The sequence below is a fragment of the Hyperolius riggenbachi genome, chromosome 4, assembly GCF_040937935.1.
Source record: "Hyperolius riggenbachi isolate aHypRig1 chromosome 4, aHypRig1.pri, whole genome shotgun sequence".
In the NCBI taxonomy this organism is placed as follows: domain Eukaryota; kingdom Metazoa; phylum Chordata; class Amphibia; order Anura; family Hyperoliidae; genus Hyperolius; species Hyperolius riggenbachi.
This window is the reverse complement of record NC_090649.1, coordinates 218,161,010-218,184,793: the sequence shown is the minus strand read 5'-3', so window position 1 is coordinate 218,184,793 and position 23,784 is coordinate 218,161,010. Positions and strand designations below refer to the sequence as shown.

At 41.3% G+C, this 23,784-nt stretch overlaps 2 protein-coding genes across 7 annotated transcripts in view; one reads left to right on the top strand and one right to left on the bottom strand.

Annotated features, from left to right (window-relative positions):
- ANGPT2 (angiopoietin 2) overlaps positions 1 to 4,309 on the top strand; it is a 75,401-nt gene extending 71,092 nt beyond the window's left edge. Inside the window, exon 9 of the mRNA XM_068281355.1 lies at positions 1,204 to 4,309. Coding sequence (XP_068137456.1) covers positions 1,204 to 1,364 — 161 coding nt within the window. The 3' untranslated portion in view covers positions 1,365 to 4,309. The remainder of the gene's footprint in view (positions 1 to 1,203) is intronic.
- Positions 1 to 23,784, bottom strand: part of MCPH1 (microcephalin 1) — a 664,091-nt gene that overhangs the window by 280,412 nt on the left and 359,895 nt on the right. The window lies entirely within an intron of this gene.

The following is a 23,784-nucleotide window of genomic DNA, read 5'->3' as shown; positions in this document are numbered from 1 at the left end:
GGTCTTCCTATTTTTACTGGCACCTGCATGTTATATTATTTGGAGCATTTCATGGCTGACCACAGCAACTTGAATCCTCTAGCATGAATCACATGCATTCAGTAAACTAAATTCCTGATCGGAGAGGTTATAATAGAAGCAAAATGAAGTAAAGTCGTTTTGTAATAAAAATTAAAGCACATCTCTGAGCACATATCTAAATATACCATCTAATAGCTTAGTAATTGGAGTGCTAAAATGCAACTTTTTAGTGTAAAATGGGGTGCTCCCCTAAAAACCTTGTTGGAAAGCTCAAATGAGGCAAAAAAACTAACAAGGAAAGGGTTTTTTTGTTTAAACAATCATCTTTATTGGTGAAAATGTTAAGCAGTTTGCCTGCAACTTAAAATGTCCATTGCCAGGCTAGGGTCAGTTTCCTCTTAGCATATTGAAATCTTAAAACTACTCATCTACTATGTTTAAATTTCAAATTCTGCCTTCTCAAGAAGACATATGGTTACGATTGTAATGCAGTGAAGCTGGAAAATATAGTTTGGACTTTACTATGTGTAGGAAAACAAAAGCTCTGACTAGCCTACGCTACTGGCTGGCCAGACTGTGGTACTGGAACAGGCTCTGATAGGCCAATAGTGATTTTGCCTTAGATTTCATTTAATTCAATTAAATAATATTTTCACCTGTAGTAGTAATACACATCAAAGAAGCAAATCTGGCCTCTGTTCCTATGTATAGTATACTCGTAAGGAAATTGTACAAAAAGGCATATTTTAATGAAATTACAGATCTAAAACAAAAAAAAGCTATTTTTCCTGTGAAATGAATTTTGCATAGTCATAAATGGATCTTTTTTAATTGTTACTCTGTGCAAGATGGAGGTAATCGGGTATCTCAATATGAGCTCCTCCCAATAACCTCAATTCTGAGCCACCACAATTTTGATTTAGAAAACACCCCAGAACCTTACTGTAATAAATATTTTAAAAATTAAAAGATTGCATCTTGCTACTGTACCACATAACATGGGATACAGCACAATCTTTATTGTTCAGCTTCAGATTAATGGATATATGAAATAACTCCAGCATATAAAGGAAAAGGATTATTATATTGCTAATTAAAATTAGATAATTGACTAAAGCAGCTAATTCTTCTCCAAAACGGTCACTGCACTGCAATGAAACACCTGTGTTTTTTTCCGTGTAGGATGGTGGTTTGATGCCTGTGGTCCTTCCAATCTGAATGGAATGTATTATTCTCTTGGGCAAAACACCAACAAATTCAATGGAATCAAATGGTACTACTGGAAAGGATCAGGATACTCTCTGAAAGCAACAACAATGATGATTCGACCTGTTGACTTTTAGACATCAATAATATCGAGCTTAGTTAATTAAAGACAATCACCAGAACACTGGAAATGTCAAAAGCGCCGCCATTTTTTATTATAAAGACAATGGAACCAAACTCTGGCTATTGGACCACTAAATATTTTAGCTTTGCACGGTTTAAGGAGAACTTTTTCCAAGCAATCTAAGAATAAAATGAAAAACTGAACCATAGTTCCAACAAGACTTCGTGGCAGCTCTTCACACAGCTCCTTCTGCTGTGACTGACATTTTTACTGTGCTGTAAATAACTGGAACTGTGAAGTATCCTGTGGCATTCTACAGAGATACACGTGGCGTCTTTGTGGTGTCCTACCTGCCAACCACTTTGTACTATGTTATGTATTATTATTGCCTGTACATATTGTAAATGGAGTGTATACAGTCGTATTTTAATGTTATCCATATAAATAGGTAGGTGTCAGATAATATCGTGTATGGAATCTTAGTTACTATAACTGTTACACATTGGAAACAGTAGCATGTGGAGACAAGTGCAAATATCACATGATCAAGGTACGATTCCAGTTACAAATGAATCTCAAGTTCTCATTACATTTTATCCTATGGCCTTCTGTTGCAGAAGGAATAGTAACAAATCAAAGTAAACAGACTATTTATGGTCAAAACCACATTATTATTATTAATATTACACACTCCCTGCACTAAGTGTTGCTTCAGTTAGTTTTATACAGTATGTTTTCTGTTGTATCCATTTAGGATGTTGAGCATTGTTAATGACGGGTGTTTTTTTATGTTGCACACTATATGTAAATGTGTTTCTAGGCATACAAGGAGATGGTTACAAAAGAGAAGCACAGTATATATGTCTCCATCTGTAAATTACCTACTATTTCAATCAAATGCCATGGCAGGTTAGACTTTAAGATTTGATAATAAACAAACTTTATACTTTCCTATGTGCCACTCAAAAGATAGAAAGTCAAGTATATTTCGATAAGATATGTTGTTTCAAAAATATTTTGGTATAGAGATTTGAGAGCTAACATATACTATAATTAAATTCTTACAAAAAACTTAATTGTTAAAAAAAAACAACACAACACAGCAGGACTAGTGCTGTTTAGTTCAGAACTAGCCTGAAAAGGTTATGTTGCCTAATGTTAATCTGTTGATTGACAATCACAAAACCTGAAACTCTGACTATGCCCATAGACTTGAAATAAACTCAGTGATGATTTTGACAGGCCCTGCCATGTGATACCAACCAGTTTTGGACATAAAAATGGAGAAATAAGTAACAGCTATTAAGGTTAAGGAGAATTCGGGATGCACAAGCTCTATTAATATTTTAAGTACAGTTTTCTGTTAATCGTCACACTAATTCTACTCTCAGACTATCCCCACTCAACACTAACCTAGCCAAGTAAATCCTTTAAATCACCAATATTTACTTCTCTGAGCTGGGTTGGTGATTTCATTTATCTGTAACAACCGGTGCAGCAGCAGAAATCAGTCTCTCCAATATATTTTCTCCAGCAATTTATGTACAAGCTTTGGCTCGATAAACTAATTGTTCTTTAAAGAAGAATTTTACAAAGCATTAAATAAAAGCATCCTCGACTTATATCAGTTATTGCCATTCATATTCAAGAATTTTTTGCTTTCTAGTAATTAGCTTTAAAAGGTTAATTTAGGATAATTATTATTCAAAAAGTTTGTGTGCTTACCCTCTGTATAATTTGCCCACCAGTAAAATGACTCTGAATTTGTCAGTCAAGCTGTTTTTAGTTGCCTCTGGCTAAAGACAAAATCTCAACAATACACAGAAGTTTTGCTGCTGCTAAATTTTTAAGGCCAAAAAAGAAAAACAAAACAAAAACTTTGTACAAAATACAAATTACACCTTATTAACTTCCAATCCAATAACGCTTCATGGTATTCACCTTTAAATCCATTCAAAGTGCTTTCCAGTGAAAGATCAACCACTTGATCAAGGCAGATGCAAAAATAGTGATGACCTGTTTCACTAGCGGCATCATAAAAAATACATCTAATCAAAAGATAACCTCAGCTAAAGGGAAAGTACAGTACATTTTCTGTTGCAATAGCAATACTCATAGAATTGTTGATGGAATTAGGAAATTTTTTGAAGTTTGCTTTAGAATCGTTACTGTATTAAATATAAAGTTCTTTGATCAGCTACAACAGATGTTCCTGTGGTAACACTCGGCCTCCTTCAACTGCTGGCATATTTAGGCCATGCAAGCCCCGATTCCTAAAAATTTTCTCTAGCATAACAGGTTTTAAAAGGGGTGGGGAAAGTAAAATTAAACTTGATTATGTAACTTTAATTACCGGTAGGTATTTTGCTTGTCAGGTGCTGAAATGGTACATTACAGATCCATGTAATGGCTGGTGCTTAGCCATTCAGTTGCAGCTCTGACATCAGTACAACAATCATGTGTAGCTTATTGGAAAGTGAATAGAGCTTGGCTATAGTGTAACTCTGGCACACATAGCAACAATTTCCCTAGATGTGTGAATGTGCAGTATCCTGCTACAGTCAATGTACCAATTCAATCATACAGGAGGGTGAGAAGACTAATGAATCAGTGCTGCTATCTGCTTGACATGAAAAATTATTTTCACTTGAGTGGATTTAATAGACACTACTTTTGTACTTTCAGTTAATCATGTCTGAAAATGTTACATGCCATATATTTTTATTGTTTGAATTCTGGTCTTCAATAAACAATACAAAACAAAATGCCATAGAAAACAGCAAAGTCCAGTTTTAAAATCCAGGTATAAAATAATAATAAAAAAATCAAGCAAATCTGAAATTGGCTGATCTAATCCAGTTACAGTTTAAAACCCAGGCATGAAAGTCTGAAACACAAATACTTTACAAGGATTTCTACTATGCAATATAAAAAAAAAGTTTACCTTTCATAAAAAAAAATCATTATTTATTTTTTGAAAAAAAAAACAAAAAACATTTGTTTCATAGCTTGAACTTTTGTTAATAAAACATTTTTTTCTTTTTATATATAAATTCTGTGGGTCTTTTTTTGCTGTTCAGTGTTTCTGAAAAACTGATCATTGGCCAATTCTGTATGTTACTCTTCTTCAACCACTTTCGTTCTACTTTATGTTATCAGTTCTGTCTCTGTTCTGTTTTTATATGTATATGATTTATCGTCCTCATGCCTGTGGTTACACTGGAGTCCCCCTAAAGCTGTCTGATGAGTTTGTATTTCTAGAATTCTGACCTTTACAAGGCATTTAACTTTGAAGCCGAGAATAAATGTAGATGTTTTCTGTTTCTCATTACTAGCCTGCTGAGAAGAAAGAGCCAATAACTGCTTAACTATCTTCCTACTATATGCTTTGGGCTTTCTTCTTTGTAATATGTTGGGATATATCTGCGGAAAATATCACACCAAGTCTGATTAAATAAAATTTACTATAACTTCATTAAATTGATTGAGCTACATGTATTCTAGTCTCTAAATATTGTCCTTTTAGTAGGCATGAGAATGTACAGAGTACCTAAACACAACCATGAAAAAGAGATCGCAGTAGACTGCAGAGTGCACTAACACATCAACACAAAAGCTCGTCCGAGATGTAAACACAGTTCAGGCACAGTTTATTATATACACATTTAATAAAACATTATTTTCAATGAGCCATGAATAAAACAAATTAACAAAAATATAATTTTCTCAAAACAAAAAGGAAAACCACTTAGCCTGGGTCCACACTAGGCACGTTTGCAGGACGGAGCCTGCGGTCCGTGATCCTGGCAAACCTGAACGCAAACTGATCCATACTGCCTTTTTGCAGCATACAGTTTTGATCAGTTTGCGTTTTTTGGGACAAAAAAAAAACGGATGGAGGGGGAAGGAGGCAGGATGGGGGTGGCAGAAGGCAGCAGGGTGGGGTCACCTGGGTCCCCGTCCCTGCTCCCCCTGCAGCTAGTTTTAATAACTTAAATAATTTAAAATGAATCTAATTGTAGTAAGCGGCGAGGTAATGTAGCAAGCGGGGAACTTACTTCCTTGTGTCCCACCGCTGCCGTGTCACTTCCTGTAATGCCGCCCTCTGTTGTTCATTGGATGGCATTACAGGAAGTGACGCAGCAGCGGTGGGACGGAAGGAAGTAAGTTCCCCGCTTGCCGCCGCTTGCTACATTAGCTCGCCGCTTGCTACATTGATAGATTAGTTTCATTTTACATTAATTATTGAAACTAGCTGGAGGGGGAGCGGGGGCGAGGGACCCAGGTGAGGGAGGGGGTGCATCCCCCCTCCCCGGTGACCGCTGTCACTCCAGACCTGGCTGCTATCACCCTCCAGCATGGCGGCCCCCTCTCTCCCCACAGGCTGGGAAACAGAAAACGGATTCGTTTCTGTGTCCAAAACTGCCTGTGTAGAGAGTGATCCATTTTCCTATTGCCTGCCACTACCCCTGCGTGTATCCGGATCAAAAAGCTTTGTAGGAAAATGCAGCAAATCCGGACCTTTTGTTCAGGTTTTAAAAACAGGTCCCCGCAAATGCATATGGATCTGTTTTTCTTTGGGTGAAGATGGCTGCTATTTTTAACATTGCTATCCTTGGCTCCAGTTTTCATCAGGTGTTAAAACGGATCCACAGATATGTTACCGGACCAAGTGTGAACTAGCCGTTACTCTATAGTTCATAGACCCTGAGAAAACAATACTTGCCTGTTCACACTGGTCAGCCTGAAACCCTCCTCCTTTAGTCAAATGGGCATCCAGGAGGGAAGAGTGTGACTGCTATACCTCCATCCTAACTGACTGCCTATCATGGCTTTAGGCTGCGTGGGTGGGAGTGTGGGAGCTGCGTATTACTGTAAGATTTATCTTTTTTTGTTTACTCAAAATCACACTTTAAAAAAAAAATATTTTAATATGTATTTTAACTAGCACAACATTCTATTAACCTCCTTGGCGGTATGAAAAATACCGCCAGGAGGGAGCGCAGCAGTTTTTTAAAAAAAATTTTTTTTTTTAATCATGTAGCGAGCCGAGGGCTCGCTACATGATAGCCGCTGCTGAGCGGCATCCCCCCGCCCGCTTCGATCGCCTTCGGCGATCTCCGATCAGGAAATCCCGTTCATAGAACGGGATTTCCTGGAGGGCTTCCCCCGTCGCCATGGCGACGGGGCGGGATGACGTCACCGACGTCACTGACGTCGGGACGTCATTGGGAGTCCCGGGCCACCCCTCGGCGCTGCCTGGCACTGATTGGCCAGGCAGCGCTGGGGTCTGGAGGGGGGGGGGGCCCGCGCCGCAGCAGATAGCGGCGATCGGGCAGGGGCCGGCGGCGATCAGAGTGCTGGCGCAGCTAGCAAAGTGCTAGCTGCGTCCAGCAAAACAAAAATTATGAAAATCGGCCCAGCAGGGCCTGAGCGGCACCCTCCGGCGGCTTACCCCGTGTCACACACAGGGTTACCGCCAAGGAGGTTAAATGGTAATAAAAAATCCAACATCTCAGCCTGAATATTGGCATGAAGATGAAGCGTATGACAATATGATTTGTTGATTTTGTTATATTTTAAGCCCCAGCTCAGCTACCCATGTTTCTAAAGCATATGATAGTAATTTAGCATAACTGTAATGAGCAAAGCACAACGTTTTATGCATTGTGAGGAGATACTTTTTTTTGCAATAAATATATTGTAAGTACCTGGTAGACTGCCTTCTGTAGCTTCATTTCATGTAAAGCTAACAATACATTTTTTACTGATACCCCCCTCCTATTCAATCATCACATGAATAATGTAGTCATTTAAATAATCTTTCACAGACGCTCAGATCACCTGAACCAGTCCTTCGTGCATTGACAAGTATGCAAATTTACTTTCATGTTACAATGAAAATTAAACAAAATTACAGTGGGATCTATATTTCAAATTCTATCTTAGGTTAAGCATGCCTTAAACCTAGAACAACACAAAAGTCAGAAACGCAGGTATGACTGCAAGCAGAAATGATGAAACGAAGTTTGGCAACACCATTGAAGGGGTAGGCACATTATCCATAAAGACCACAGGGTCACAGGCTCAGATTCCAAAAGCAGAAAACATAAGACATACAGTATATAGACTTAAAAAAAAGAAAAGAAAATTTAGTTTGTGGGTGTCAACCTACTGTAGTAACAGCAGCTGAGGATACTGACCTCTATATCAGAACATGGTAAAACACCACCAAATTTTACTGCTGAGGTGTGTTGGTGTTGTACTATATTTAGACTTAAAGGATACCTTAGCCCAGTGTCCACCAACCCTGTCCTCAAGGACCACCAACAGTGCATGTTTTGTGAAAATCCACAGAGGTAGTTAAACAACTTTGCTGAGACACTAATTGCCTCACCTGTGAAAGGTTGTGGTTTTCTGCAAAACATGTACTGTTGGTGGGCCTTGAGGATAGGGTTGGGGAACTCTGCCTTAGCCCATAAAAGAAATCCAAAACAAGGGGGGGGAGGGAGCAGGCAGGTGTGGTGGACTCGTTTCATGCCCACTACTCCCCCTGTTCTCCTCTGTCACCCCATTTTTACGCGCCAACCCTCCAAAGCTACTTCCTGCGCTGCCCGGCGACATACGTCCTCGATCGTGCGGCCACGGCTAAGAGAGCCCTACGCATTCTCACTACTACGTAGTGCCCATGCACAAACTTTTCTGGTCACGGGCGCTCGATCAGAGACACGTGTCCCCATACAGTGCCTGCGCAGTCTTCCCCGATCCTCCAGACCAGGAAGTGGTTTCAGAGGGTCAGCGCACGAAAACGGATGGCAAAGGAGGAGAACGGGAGGATCGGTGGGCATGAGGAGAGTCCACTACATATGCATGCCCCTGTTTTGGATTTGTTTTATGGGCCAAGTATCCTTTAACCACTTAAGCCCAACTGGACGAGATTTCTCATCCAGTTGGGCTGCGCGCGCCCGCGGGCCCCCCCGTGCGCGCCCCCGCTGCTGGCCGCTAGCCCACCGATCAGTGAAAGGGATTATAAATCCCTTTCGCAGATCGGACCCCCCCGGAGAAAAGCCGACAGCGTCTCTTCAGACGCTGCGGCTTTTCTGAGCTCTGGTCTCCTTTCTTCTGCCTGGGAGCGAGATCGATCGCTCCCAGGACTTTTTGATTCTGGCCATCTTGTGGCCAAATAGCAAATTACACCTAAAAAAAAAAATTTTTAAGAATAAACCTATAAATATATTAAAAAAAACCCTGTTTACCTCCCACACTAAAAAATACCCACATACAAGTTTAATTAAAAAAAAAAAAATTACAATAATAAAAAAAAAAAAACATAAATAGTTACCTAAGGGTCTGAACTTTTTAAATATTCATGTCAAAGGAGTATATCAATATGATTTAATAAATTATGGGCTTCTAAACAGTGATGGACGCAAAACGGAAAAAATGCACCTTTATTTCCAAATAAAATATTGTCGCCATACATTGTGATAGGGACATAATTTTAACGGTGAAATACCCGGGGCATATGGGCAAATACAATACGTGAGTTTTAATTATGGAGGCATGTATTATTTTAAAACTATAATGGCTGAAAACTGAGAAATAATGAATTTTTTCCATTTTTTCCTTATTCTTCCTGTTAAAATGCATTTACAGTAAAGTGGCTCTTAGCAAAATATACCACCCACAGAAAGCCTAATTGGTGGCGGAAAAAACAAGATATAGATCAATTAATTGTGATGAGTAGTGATAAAGTTATTGGCAAATGAATGGGGGGTGAAAGTTGCTCGGATGTAAAAAAATTTCAACCCTTCGGGCTTAAGTGGTTAAGAACACCATAAACTCTTAGGTGCATTTAACAGATTATATGTTGAATTTGATAAAAAGATTGAATCTAAAGAAGCTATATTAAAACTTGCATACAAAACATGGGGTGTGGAATGTTCCCCTCTGTGCGATCTGGCCACCCTCTTTAGTATTCAGGCTGCTCCCACGACAGTCCACTGAGGATAAGAGAGAAAAGGAGGAAAGGGCACTCTGAGATACTATTGCTGGAGAGACTAAAAACTTCCAGGACTGGTCTCACCTGTTCGGAGTGTGGCTGACAAGGAGTGCCCAGCCAAGAAGCGCCTGCGTCCCTCTTAGACGAGCCGGGGACCGAGCTCTCCGAGAATCCGCAGGAGGTCACATGAGGCATCCGGCGTCACAGGGGGAGCGTCATTCAAGTCCAACTTGCCGTCATGGAAACCAGGGCATCAGCTCGTCACGGATGTAAAGCAAATGAGCGGCGCCTGGAAATGACAGCAGTTCTAATTGTAGCGAGCCGCTGGTGTAATTACGGGTAATAAGGGGACGTACAGTGGATTAAAATAGGATATTTACTAAAAAGGAGAAAACGCGTGTCACGGAGGGCTGCCCTCCGCTTTTTCAAGTCAGTTCAGTTGTTGGAGGAAAAAACGGGGGAGGAGGGGAGGGGGGTGAGGGGAGGGGGTGTAGGGGAGGGGGGTAGGAAAGGGGGGGTTGTTTTTCAATTAGCCATTCAAACTTGTAAGCTGTAGATGACTCCTCTCTTCTAGGCAATTATTTAGGCCTCCCGGCTCTAACTTAATCATGATTTAAGATTATTGGCAATCTATTACTGGCTTGGGGGTTGATAGTGTCATGACCTCTATTTTTTGTAACATTGTAGGTCTGGAGACAGTTTTGTTGTGAGAGAACTGATGCTCTCTCACATGCTGCCTCCACAAGTTCAGATGGGTAATGTTTTTCTCCAAAACGTGACTTTAAAACCACAGATTGCTTGAAATAATCATCAGTGCTTGTACAATTACGGCGCAGTCTCTTAAACTGTCCGAAGGGGACATTTCTTAGCCAGGGCTTATGGTGCGCACTACAATAGTCCAGATTCCAATCCGTGGGTTTGAAGTAATTAATGGTACTAATGACCATAGTTTCGGGATCCTTGTGAATCTCCAAATCAAAAAAATGAATATTAAAAGGATGTGTTTCCCATGTGAAGGTAAGACCCAACTCAGCATTCAAATATCCTAGATATTTATCCAGGTCCTCCATGGGGCCCTTCCTTACACACAAAATATATCATCTATGAAACGTCGATGGAGGACCAGGTTCGCGCCGGCCTTCATTAACCTACACATGGGATGGTTGGAGGAACAATTGGTGTGGACTGGCACCAATCCGTTCGGTGCGAACCTGGTCCTCCATCGCCGTTTCATGGATGATATATTGTGTGTATGGAAGGGCCCCATGGAGGACCTGGATAAATATCTAGGATATTTGAATGCCAACAAGTTGGGTCTTACCTTCACATTGGAAACATATCCTTATCATATCCATTTTCTTGATTTGGAGATCCGTGTGGATCCTGAAACTATGGACATTAGTACCATTAATTACTTCAAACTCACGGATCGGAATGGATATTTGGACTATTATAGTGCGCACCATAAGCCCTGGCTAAGAAATGTCCCCTTCGGCCAGTTTACAGGACAACTGTAGTAAGAGGTATATGGAGGTTGTCACACGCCCCCTAGTGGCCGGACCGCACAATGCCTTCCAATCGGTTTCAACACACAGACCATGCAATCTCGTGGTCGCAATCGGTGCACAGAAACTGCTGGGACTCGGCTGCAGGCAGACCAGAAGGAGGCGTGCGATCTATAAAAAAACAAAAATACTAGGCTGCCACCATCTCTTTCTAATGGGAAGAGAAGCCCAATCTGCCTGATACTAATACCTACAAATAAAACGGTTAAAACACACCCTGTTCTGACTAATAACTCCCGGTAGCGAATCTTCTCAAAGCAAGGAGTCGTTTGGTGTGGCTGAATAATAGGGGTATCTGTATCTAAATTTGTAGGGGTACAAATAAATGACTTTTAGAAGTCTATTATTAATAAATGCAATATAAATAATGAATATGTACAGAAAATCATTGAAATCAATAATTATAGAGACAATAGTAGCGCAGTATAAAAATAAAAGTAAGGGAAGAAATAAACAGATACTTAAAGGGGTTCTGTGGGGGGTTGCGGAGGAGAAAAACAGACACTTACCTTGGGCTTCTATCAGCCCCGTGCAGCGGTAATGTCCCACGCCGTCCTCCTCCCATCTGCCGTTCTCCGCCGCCGGCCCCGGTCTAAGTGGCATGGGATCCAACTGCGGCTGCGCTAGAGTGGCCGCGCACCGCTCGCTTCCGCCTGCGTCATCGGAAGCTTACTGCGCAAGCGCAGTACAAGAACCCGTTGTACTGCGCCTGCGCAGTAAGCCTCAGATGACGCGAGCGGAGGCGCGGCAACGCGCATTATTCGTCTGTGTGACAGCCGAATAATAGCCCGGTGCCGGCTGCGGGGAACGGCGGATGGGAGCAGGACGGCGTGGGACATTACCGCTGCAGGGGGCTGATAAAAGCCCCAGGTAAATGGCAGTTTTTTGCCTCAGAAACCCCACAGAACCCCTTTAAGCTCAGGTGAAAATGTCCTTTTGTGGAAGAAAATAGCCAAGTCCTTGGTTTCAGAGTCAGGGACTCAGCATCAAAGTCCAAACAGGATGGATGCCAGCATGTCCTCAGGCTGACAATTAGGTAATCTGGGTTGATGTTTCAAAGTGGAGGACATTGATTTTGCCATTTTTATACTCCTGACACAGTCTGAGGGAGTGGGGGCGGGAACCACACACCCCCTTAGAACCTAAGAGGAGCCATCCCCCTTCTCCTGGGGACTGAAAATCATATCTAACCATATATAGGCTCTATCTCACAGAACCGTACAGGTCAGGGCATATTTAATAACATTTTCAGGTCAGTCTGGATTTATCTAGCACAATGATACCAAACACAAGGGGCAGGGCCCCTGTGGTATCAGCAAGGTACTTTGAATCGGTCTACCTGACAGCCCATAACTCGGATTGTTCTGGAATTTTACCAGTGCCACGTAAGGTCCGACACACTCTGCGAGTTTGAAGGGCCTGGCAGCTTTGCAACACACGAAATATGACAAATATAACAGTTTATGGATTATTATAGACATCTAGGAGTTACAGCAGGTCAGTTCTAGTTGCTGGGATTTATCAGATCAGATAAGGGGGTCTTTGAAGTCAGGCCACCAGGGCTAAGTGTCAGACCCCTGTGGAGAGTTGGTGCCATGGGGTACCAACTCTATCCTTTTAGATTGGTTATGTCAAGCTCCTATCTGACTTCATCTGATGGATGGGTCCTTAACACAGCTGGGTGCCTGGGAAACTTCCCTGAGAAGGCTTCCTGCCATTTGGTTTAAGGAAAACAAGTTGTATTTTAAAAGAAAAAATGTCATTCTGACTGCTGCAGTGACTGCGCAGTCTAATCAGGAAGCGATCAGAAAACTGACTGCGTGGTTCTCACGCCTGTTCCGTGACAGAGGCTGCCATATGTATTTCCTTTTAAGCAATACCAGTTTCTTGGCTATCCTTCTGACTCTGTGCCTCTAATACTTTTAGCCATAGACCCTGAACAAGCATGTAGCAGATCAGGTGTTTCTGACATTATTGTCAGATCTGACAAGATTAGCTGCATGCTTGTTTCTGGTGGTGTTCACACACTACCTGTGCTAAATAGATCAGCAGAGCTGCCAAGCAACTGGTATTGCTTAAAAGGAAATAAATATGGCAGCCTCCATATACCTCTCACTACAGTTGTCCTTTAAGAGACTGCGCGCCGTAATTGTACGAGCACTGATGATTATTTCAAGCAATCTGTGGTTTTGAAGTCACGTTTTAGAGAAAAACATTAGCCATTTGAACTTGTGGAGGCAGCATGTGAGAGAGCATCAGTTCTCTCACAACAAAACTGTCTCCAGACCTACAATGTTACAAAAAATAGGGGTCATAACACTATCAACCCCCAAGACAGATTACCAATAATCTTAAATTACTCAGGCCAGGTAAATGAGTGCAGGGCAGTATTTGATAAATATTGGCCTATACTTATGAGTGATACAATTGTTAGGCAGGCTCTGCCTACTAGACCGAAATATATTTTCAGATGGGGCAAGACTTTCAGGGGTCATATAGCACCCAGTAAATTAAGCACAAGACAATCCTTCCCTAGAGATAGGACATCTGATAAAGTTAAGGATAAATTGGTTTGCTACCAATGTAAATCGAAACAATGCCTTTGCTGTAAGATCATATCTAACGGAGCACTTATGTTTAGCACCAATCCATCTGTGAAATATTTAATTAAGAGCTATGTGACATACCAGAGTTCCTATGCCATTTATCTGTTAAGTTGTTCCTGCAATCTAGCATATGTTGGACGTACCACTCAAAAATTTCAAACTAGACTAAATAAACATAGGTGTAACTTTAATAAGGGGGAATTAAAACATGGAGTATCCTACCACTTCCATCATGTTCATAATAGAAATGTTGATGATTTGAGGGCTACGATTATAGAGCAGGTCCATCATCCGAATAAATATGAAAGATTTTGTGTCCTTTGTAGATGCAAATCCTTCTGGATTCTCAAGCGTTAGAGCCGGGAAGCCTAAATAAGTGCCTAGAAGAGATGAGTAATCTACAGCTTATAAGTTTGAATGGCTAATTGAAAAACTACCCCCCCTTTCCCTCACGTTCCTCCCCCATTTTTCCTCGAACAACCCCCCGCAGCCCAACCCCCCCCTCCTCCCTGTCCATATGTCTCACAAACGCCACTGAGTTTTATAATTACTTTTGCATCTATTTAGTCATCTATTTTTGTTTTTGTTAAAATATAGAGGTATGGGACTTCCGGTTCCGGTGCCTGCATGTAAGGAGGACGAGAGCGGAGCTCCGACAAGCCTGACCCACTACAGCGGGAAAACCTCTCCAAATCACTCGGCACTTACACCGCTGAGTGGCTCACAATACAGCCTATCAACAGATCCGCAATGGACCGCTACCTGACTCGCTCGGCCCGCAAAGATCATGATCTAGCCGACACTCGCTCCAGAGACAAGATGGCGCCCACCTCGCGGAAACGCGGCCTACGCTCAGATGACCGCTCCTCACAGCCAGAATGGGATGAAGAGTCAGACGCTCCATCGGAAGACGGTAAGAGCGCATCTCCCCATATAAACTACAAGAACATGGCACAGGAGGTTATGAGAATCCTAGCCCCAGAGCTCCAATCCGCTGTAGAGGCAGCCATATCTAAGGCCCTCACAGGCATCAATCAAAAACTACACGCACATTCGGTTAGAATGGATGAAGCAGAAAAGCGCATCGCGCAGTGTGAGGATGACCTAGACAAGGCATTCCATACCATAGACTTCATTACCAGACAGAACAGAACATACCACAGTAGGATCGAGGACCTAGAAAACAGGTCGAGGCGCAACAACATACGCATTGTAGGCCTCCCTGAGACATGCGGTCCTGACACACTGATCGAGTTCTGCGAAACGAATCTGCCCCAATTGCTAAAGCTGACAGGAGAGTTTAAAATCGAGAGAGCACACAGAATCGGACCCCCTCGGGCCCCTACCTCAAGACTACCTCCAAGAGTAGTAATGGCACGATATTTAGACTATGGCGCCAAGGCCAAACTGCTACGCACATTTAAATCTGGCAACACTCCTCTCTCCTATGTCCAGAATCCGTCTATTCAATGACTATTCCCTGGAAGTGACTGAGAAGAGGTAATCTTTCACCAAGGCATGCTCCTTCCTAGCGTTAAAAAAAATCAAATTCGCTTTGCTATATCCTGCAGTGCTTAGGATCACCGATGAGGACGGAAAAACGCACTTCTTTAAAAGCGCCAAAGACGCAGACAAGTACCTGATGGCTAAACACTCGACCCCCTCTTCCCCACGCAAAACTGCTCCTCCGCAGAATCAATCGCCACCCAAGTCTCCTCGGAAAGATCCGGAGTGAATACACCTCCTAGTAGCATGGGCCTTACCTCAGAGCAGTATTCCCCTTTATGTTACTGGTCCTTTTTTTCTTATCTTCAAATAAACACTATATTATTACTTCCCATTACTGTCATACTGCTGTAGTGGGTAACTGAACTTCAGGCTTCGGATGCTAAGATGCCTAGTGGATGCAGGGAAGAAGCAAAGTTCTCTATGTGATCATTTTCTTAGTTACTGCCTGCCACACTCTTATCTCTATTCTTATCTCTATATTATTGTCATTGCTATTAGCTTTCTGTTTTACCCAACTTTCCCAACAATGGCTGATGCTATTACCAGCCGCATCTATAGATAGTACTATGTTTGTTGTAATTTCATGCACCAGGCTAATGTTTTTCTTTTTTTATAACTTGGGGTTTTGGTCTATGCTCGCTCAGGGGTTACTCCTCAATACACAACACGAAGATTATACACATCTCTCCCAATCTATAACTATAATTGATCTGATGCTTATAGCTGAACACCGCCCAATTTATACATATGGCCAATAAATCAACAATAAAAATAATATCCTGGAACATAGAAGGACTCAGATCCCCAATAAAAAGAGCCCAAGTATTACGCCACCTCAAATCTCTTGAGGCAGATATTGCCCTACTTCAAGAGACCCACCTAAAATCTCACGAACTTAATTTTATGAAAAAAAAAATGGGTAGCTCACTGCATGGGTTCACCCACACCAAATAAAAAAGGGGGAGTCCTTATCCTAATAAGTAAGTGACTACAATGCCAAGCAGAATCAATATATTGTGACACCCAAGGAAGATGTTCAGCTGTACGCATCACACTACCCGGGGATACAATAGTGATCTTTAATATATATGGACCAAATGAGGGCAAAAAAGAGTTTTACCAGAAACTATTACCTGTTATAACGCAACAGCTGCACTCTAATCTAATAATGGGAGGTGATTTCAATGATATTATGCATGTGATGGAAGACAAGACCTATGTAACTACAAGGCAGCTCTCCTCCCCCACTTCTATTACACCATTAGCTGAGATGGTTGAAACCCTTTCTCTACAGGACACCTGGCGATATCTCCATCCCTATGATCGGGAATATACATTCTATTCCCACCCACATTCCTCCTTCTCGAGGATAGATTATTTATTTGCCAATCGTTCACTAACTCAACGACTGATAGACGCAACTATATCTGATCTCCTTATCTCAGATCATTCGCCCACAATAGCTACATTTACCCAACAAACCCTCAAAGGTAGCGACATTCTCTGGAGGTTCCCAACCCAATTATATGCTGACGAAGAATTCCACCTTCTACTTCAGAACTGGTGGCTAGAATATCATCACGATAACAAAAAACATGCAGATACACCCCAACTATTCTGGGATACTGCTAAAGCAGTGCTAAGAGGCCGAATCTTAGGTTACACTTCAGCAAAAAGAAAAAAAGCAAACGAAGAATATAATAAACATGTACAATTATCCAGAGAAGCATACCGCTCCTATAAAAACACACCCTCTACTCAAAATAGAACACAATGGCTTAAAATCAAATCCCAAACAGATCAATGGCTCAAGATGAGAGAAATACATATGCAACCGTACAAAAAGTTGCAATATTTTAAATATGGCAACAAGGCCGGTCGACTACTAGCTGTAATAGCCAAAGGAGGATTTGACCCCTTTCCTATCTCAGCAGTACAGGACGATACAGGTATGCTAAGAAATCATCCTAAAGAAATAAATACCATTTTCAAACAGTACTTTGCCAATTTATACACTTCTCCCTCCACAAGTAATAAGGCAAACAGTGCTCAGATCCACAACAACGTACATCTACCCCAACTAGACCCAGAAGAGTTAGCCCAACTAAACGCTCCGATTACAGTTCAAGAAATAACGGCAACCATCACCAATCTAGCAAATAAAGCACCAGGCCCAGATGGCCTCCCTTCGGAATTTTACAAAATCCTCAAGATACAGATATCTCCTACGCTAGAGACTCTTTACAATGACATACTATCTGGTAAAAAATTCATCCCCTCAGGGAAGGAAACCTATATTAAACTAATACACAAGAAAAACAAAGACCCCTCCCTACCGGAATCCTATCGCCCCATTTCCCTCATAAACCAGGATCTAAAAATTCTCACAAAACTTATGTCAGACCGACTAGCCACCTTTATGCCGAAACTTATCCATAATAACCAAGCAGGATTCATTAGAAGCAGATCAGCAATATCTAATATTCGCAAACTCTTAGTGGTCATGGAACAAGTTAAAGCCTACCCCATTACTCATCAAAATGCAGCTATATTGCTGCTTGATGCACAGAAAGCATTTGATGCAGTGAATTGGGACTGGCTTACCCTTACTCTTGACAAGATGGGATTCTCAGGCGAGTTCCTCAATTTGTTCAAATTAATGTATGCCACACCGAAAGCTCGTATCTACACCCCAGGCTTCCTCTCAGACCCCTTTTCACTTCAACGGGGCACCAGGCAAGGATGCCCCCTCTCACCCCTGCTTTTTAATATTGCCCTTGAACCCCTTACTAGACTAATTGATTCGGTCATACCAGGATTTAAAATAGGAGAGACAAGGGTATCCCAAACATTATTTGCCGATGACATCCTTATTTTTCTAACCGATCCCCTCATGCAAGTCCCAAATATACTCCAGATAATAGCAGACGTGGGAAAAGAATCAGGATTTAAAATAAATCAATCTAAAAGCGAACTACTATACCTTTCATCCAAAGCCCATATCCCCTCACCTAACTCATTAGGACTACATATAACAAAAGGTCCAGTTACATATCTTGGCATACAATTAACTAGAGATCCTCACTCCCTCTACCAACTAAACATCTCTGCCCTTATTCCTAAGTTGATATCCCAAATACGCTCCTGGCACAATCTTCCTTTAAATGTTACAGGACGTAGTGCTCTAATCAAAATGATCACCTTTGGCAAATTACTGTATCCTATGCAGACCCTTCCGCTTTTATTAAAACATAAAGATATTATACTACTCAACAAAGAGATCGCCAGGTTCCTGTGGAGAAACAAAAAACCCAGAATTGCCCTCCACAAATTACAGTTACCTTAAGAACTGGGGGGTCTAAATCTGCCCAATATAAGGCTGTACAATTTAGCATGTATGGCACGTCATATTCGAGACTGGATGTCTCACACCTCTGAATTCTCTAACTATGACTCTGAAAGCTCACTAGCCGAACCCTGGACTCTTCCAGGCCTGTTACATTCTTCATGCCCTAATCTCCCCCTCAGATTGAAACACAATATAGTGATTAGAGACACAATAGTTACCTGGAAGGAAATACGGAAAATGTTTAATCTCCCATGGAGAATCTCCAAATATCTACCCCTATGGGGCACACCTGACTTTTCGCCAGGAATGCAACATGATGCCTTCATTAGATGGGAAACTAAAGGCATCAAATCCTTAGGCCAGTTATTCAACATTAAGGAAAATCGCTGGTGGACATTCTCTGAGTTGAATAGATACTGGGGTATACCGAGATCAGATTTCCTGATGTATGGAGAAATACGATCCTACACACATAAACATCTGAGCTCTGTGTCCTCAGTGTCAAGGTTAACTCCATTTGATCGTTTCCTTCAACCAGGAACCGAGAGACAATCCCTATCCCATCTGCATAGAGGCCTACAAGATCTTAATTCAAAAAAATACGATTCCCAGGTCTTTCAAAGATGGACAAAATACTTCTCTCATCCCCAACTTACAGATACAATTTTAGAGGGTTTGGGTACATACAAAAGCACTATCATTAGCGAAACGTGGCCAGAATCTAACCTTTTCTTATTACACAACGCCAAATACGCTTTCAATATTAAATACAAGCAACCCCCCCCAACAAATTATAAGCCCGAATGTCCTAAGTGTGAACATCCCAGTGTTGACTTAGCACATTGTATATGGTTCTGCCCGAAGATAGTACGTTTTGGGAACAAGTCTCTCGGTTCCTGGATAGACTTGGATGTGGCCATCATATATGTAATCCAATATTATTTCTTTTCCACTCATTTGAAAAAACTGATAATAATCCACCGAACCCCCCCAGAACCCCAGACATTCTGCATCTAACTCTTGCTGCAGCAAAAAAAGCTATCTACAAAAGATGGATATATCCCTCCACCCCCACCATTCAAGATGTTAAGGATGAAATGCTAGACTTGTATGTTATCTATAAAACTGACACTTTGCTCCATAAAGAAAAGCAGGCTAAAAAGTTTTTCAGGAGATGGAAGCCGTGCATTTAAATAATGTTTTCTCGTGAGGAGATTAACAGTTTAATGGAACCTTTCAAATATACGTCCTGGTATTGTACTGAACAACTACTAGGCACCCTGGGCCCCTTGGAAATAACACCTTAAAGTCTTATCCCCTGAGCCAACCCAATACAGCTGGATCATGGATAATAATTCCCTGAAATGAGAGAGCATAGACCTATTTGTTTGGGGAGGGTGGGTATTTAAAACTTTTTTTAGGGTTTCTGTTAAAGCATAAATTGAGCTAACCTTTTCTATTTGTTAGTAACATCATTTTCTGCACTAGGATGGACTACCAAAATGTAGCCTCCCAATGTTCTAGCCGTTACAATCCAACTGCAAATTAAATCATATTGTTGTTCACCTAAGGTGCTGTTCAAGGACTAGAACATTGAACTATACCCTCCTATTGTATAACTGAACACTGCTATTGATGTTACTGTTAAATATAAAAATCCAAATAAAACATGTTTTAAAAAAAAAATATAGAGGTATGGTGGCCCTCTTTTAGGCCACATTTTGAATATATTTATGTTACAGCTGATAGACATTGCACATAAAAACAAAAATAAAAACACAGATTTATAAATTACCAACTTCAAAAAAACTTTCAGAAATTATATATCTTTTAATAAGAATCTATCTAACTTATGCAATATAATCAACCTAATAGGTATCTCCCTCTCCCTCTTTTACATAGTTATTTTGGTTGAATAAAGACATACGTCCATCGAGTTCAACCAGTACAAAGTACAACACCAGCCTGCTCCCTCACATATCCCTGTTGATCCAGAGGAAGGCAAAAAAAACCCTTACAAGGCATGGTCAAATTAGCCCCAAAAGGGAAAAATTTCTTCCCGACTCCAGATGGCAATCAGATAAAATCCCTGGATCAACATCATTAGGCATTACCTAGTAATTGCAGCCATGGATGTCTTTCAACGCAAGGAAAGCATTAAGCCCCCTTTAAATGCAGGTATAGAGTTTGCCATAACGACTTCCTGTGGCAATGCATTCCACATCTTAATCACTCTTACTGTAAAGAACCCTTTCCTAAATAAATGGCTAAAACGTTTTTCCTCCATGCGCAGATCATGTCCTCTAGTCCTTTGAGAAGGCCTAGGGACAAAAAGCTTATCCGCCAAGCTATTATATTGCCCTCTGATGTATTTATACATGTTAATTAGATCCCCTCTAAGGCGTCTTTTCTCTAGACTAAATAAACCCAGTTTATCTAACCTTTCTTGGTAAGCGAGATCTTCCATCCCACGTATCAATTTTGTTGCTCGTCTCTGCACCTGCTCTAAAACTGCAATATCTTTTTTGTAATGTGGTGCCCAGAACTGAATTCCATATTCCAGATGTGGCCTTACTAGAGAGTTAAAAAGGGGCAATATTATACTAGCATCTCGAGTTTTTATTTCCCTTTTAATGCATCCCAAAATTCTGTTAGCTTTAGCTGCAGCGGCTTGGCATTGAGTACGATTATTTAACTTGTTGTCGATGAGTACTCCTAAGTCCTTCTCCAACTTTGATGTCCCCAACTGTATCCCATTTATTTTGTATGGTGCTAGACCATTGGTACGACCAAAATGCATGACTTTACATTTTTCAACATTGAATTTCATCTGCCATTTATGTGCCCATATAGCCATCCTATCCAGATCCAGTTGCAATATGACACTATCTTCCTGAGAGTTGATGATTCTGCACAATTTTGTATCATCTGCAAAAATAGCAACATTGTGCCTATTGAATTTGCTTCATAGCTCTTTTTTGGACATTTGGGTTCTTATAAATGTTACTAGCATTGGGGTCCCTTCAATGCACTAAATTCTAATAATCACTATTTCTATTACATCTAAGCATATTTTCTTTATATCTTATTTCTATTCCAAGTAGCCTACTGGTATATCAGTGTTCTCTTTCCTAGACACCTTGGTGTTTTTGTATCTAGTTTCTTTGGATCACCTACTTATGCTATTTTGCATAGGTTTTGGTTCTGCGCTTTTATAATAAATGCATGGTTATTGCCCCTCTATTTGAGGAATTACAATTCTTCTATGTCCCACCCTTGCAATGCCCATTGGCCAATTCCCTATGATGTATGATTGTCCAACCTTTTAAAAGCAATGTGGGTTAATATATGTGTACAACTGGCTTGAAAAAGCGGAGGCGGACCTCCGTGAAACGCGTTGTCTCCTTTTTAATAAATATCCTATTTTAATCCACTGTACTACCCCTCATTAGCCGCAATTACACCAGCGGCTCGCTACAATCAGAACTGCTGTCCTTTCCAGGCGCTGCTCATTTGCTTTACATTCATGACGAGCTGGTGCCTTGGTTTCCATGACGTCAAGTTGGACGTGAATGACGCTCCACCTGTGACGCCGGTTGCCTCACGTGACCTCAAGCGGATTCTCAGAGAACTCAGTCCCCGGCTCGTCTAAGAGGGACGCAGGCACTTCTTGGCTGGGCACTACTTCTCAGCTACACTCTGAACAGATGAGACCAGTCTTGGCAGTTTTTAGTCTCTTAGTCTTTTAGTCTTTAGTCCAGCAATAGTATCTCAGAGCGCCCTTTCCTCATTTTCTCTCATATAAAAACTTGGGCACATTTTATCAATATTTTGATCATAATATTAATGCGCAGACATGTGACAGAACATCAGATAATGCACAATGTACTCACTATAACTCATTTTCCTGATCTAAATCTTGATAGTATATGGTGGGCTTTATACATGCTTGTCACTCCCCTGAACCATATGATACACTGGTGGAATCCTGCACAGGCAAAACAGGCCATGCAAACAGCAGGAGAACATCCCTCTCGGGCTCACATTTAAATTCTGTTCATTTACTAATAGTCTGAACACTGCATCAAAGGATAACAAGCTGTATACATTTCCTGCAGTGTCCATGAGGATTAATAAATGAGCTAAATATAAAGCAGTGAGTATGGGATTGTTTCCTATGGTGTACATTACTAGCGACATATTTTATAGAGTGCATGTAAGAATGTGGATTCTGCCCTGCTATCTGCTCTGATTAATGGGGCTCGTGGTGGCATAGTGGTTAGCTCTCTCATCTTGCAAATCCCAGCCAGGTCAACATCTGCAAGGAGTTTGTATGTTTACCCCATGTCTGTGTGGGTTTCCTCCAGGCACTCGGGTTTCCTTTTTACATCCCAAAAACATACAGATAAGTTAATTGGCTTCCCCCTAAAATTGGCCCTAGACTACGATACATACATAGACATATGACTATGGTAGGGACTATATTCTGAGCCCCTCTAATGCTGGGAATACACCATACAATTTTCTGTTAGATTTACCTGCCAGATAAATGAAGTTCAACATGTTGGAAATTTATCTATCTTACCATCTATCTGCCGAGCAATTAGGCAGTGTTCTACTCAGCAAGAGATAAACAGAAGACAATGCACCAGAGATAATGACCATTCACTGAGCGGATCGCTCAGAAACAGCCGTATCAGTCTGCAGACAGACTGTACACACGCCGGACTGTCGCTGGAACGCCCACCCAGTCCGGCGTGTGTACGGACCTTAATGCTGGGCATACATGGTGCAATAGTTGTTATCAACCGAGCTGCTGATGGCTCGATTGATAATATTCAACCTGTCCGATCACCGTGGCAGATCGATTCCATGCTCGATCCCCGCGGGCGGACAATGGAAGAAACGAGCGGCTGATAAGGAACTGCCCGCGGGGACGAGCGGGAATCTATCCACCCAGCGGCTCGATTTGGCGCAGAATTGCACCGTGTATGCCCAGCATTACAGAAGAATCTAACAGAAAAGGTTAAAGGCATTTTATTAGTAAGGTTTGAAAATACGTTCTTGGAGACAACTGAGGGGACAAGTTAATAGGATATGGGCCTATGTGTCTAAAAAACAGATTTAGGTTAGGTTTGGTTAAGGTAATATATTAGGTTACAATACAGTTAACAAAATACTGACATAGATTACAACTGAGCAGCATTTCAAAGATGGAGTTATGGTCAGGTACGGGGAAAATCCACAATAAAGAATTAGATTTAAGCAAACAAACGGTTAAAGTTAGGCCCTAAACTGAGATTAGAGCTACTGGGAATGGGGCAAGCCAGGACTTCAGCTAGAAGTCATTCAGCATGGAAATATTAAAACAGACAAGTTTCCAAACATTGGATAAATCAGTC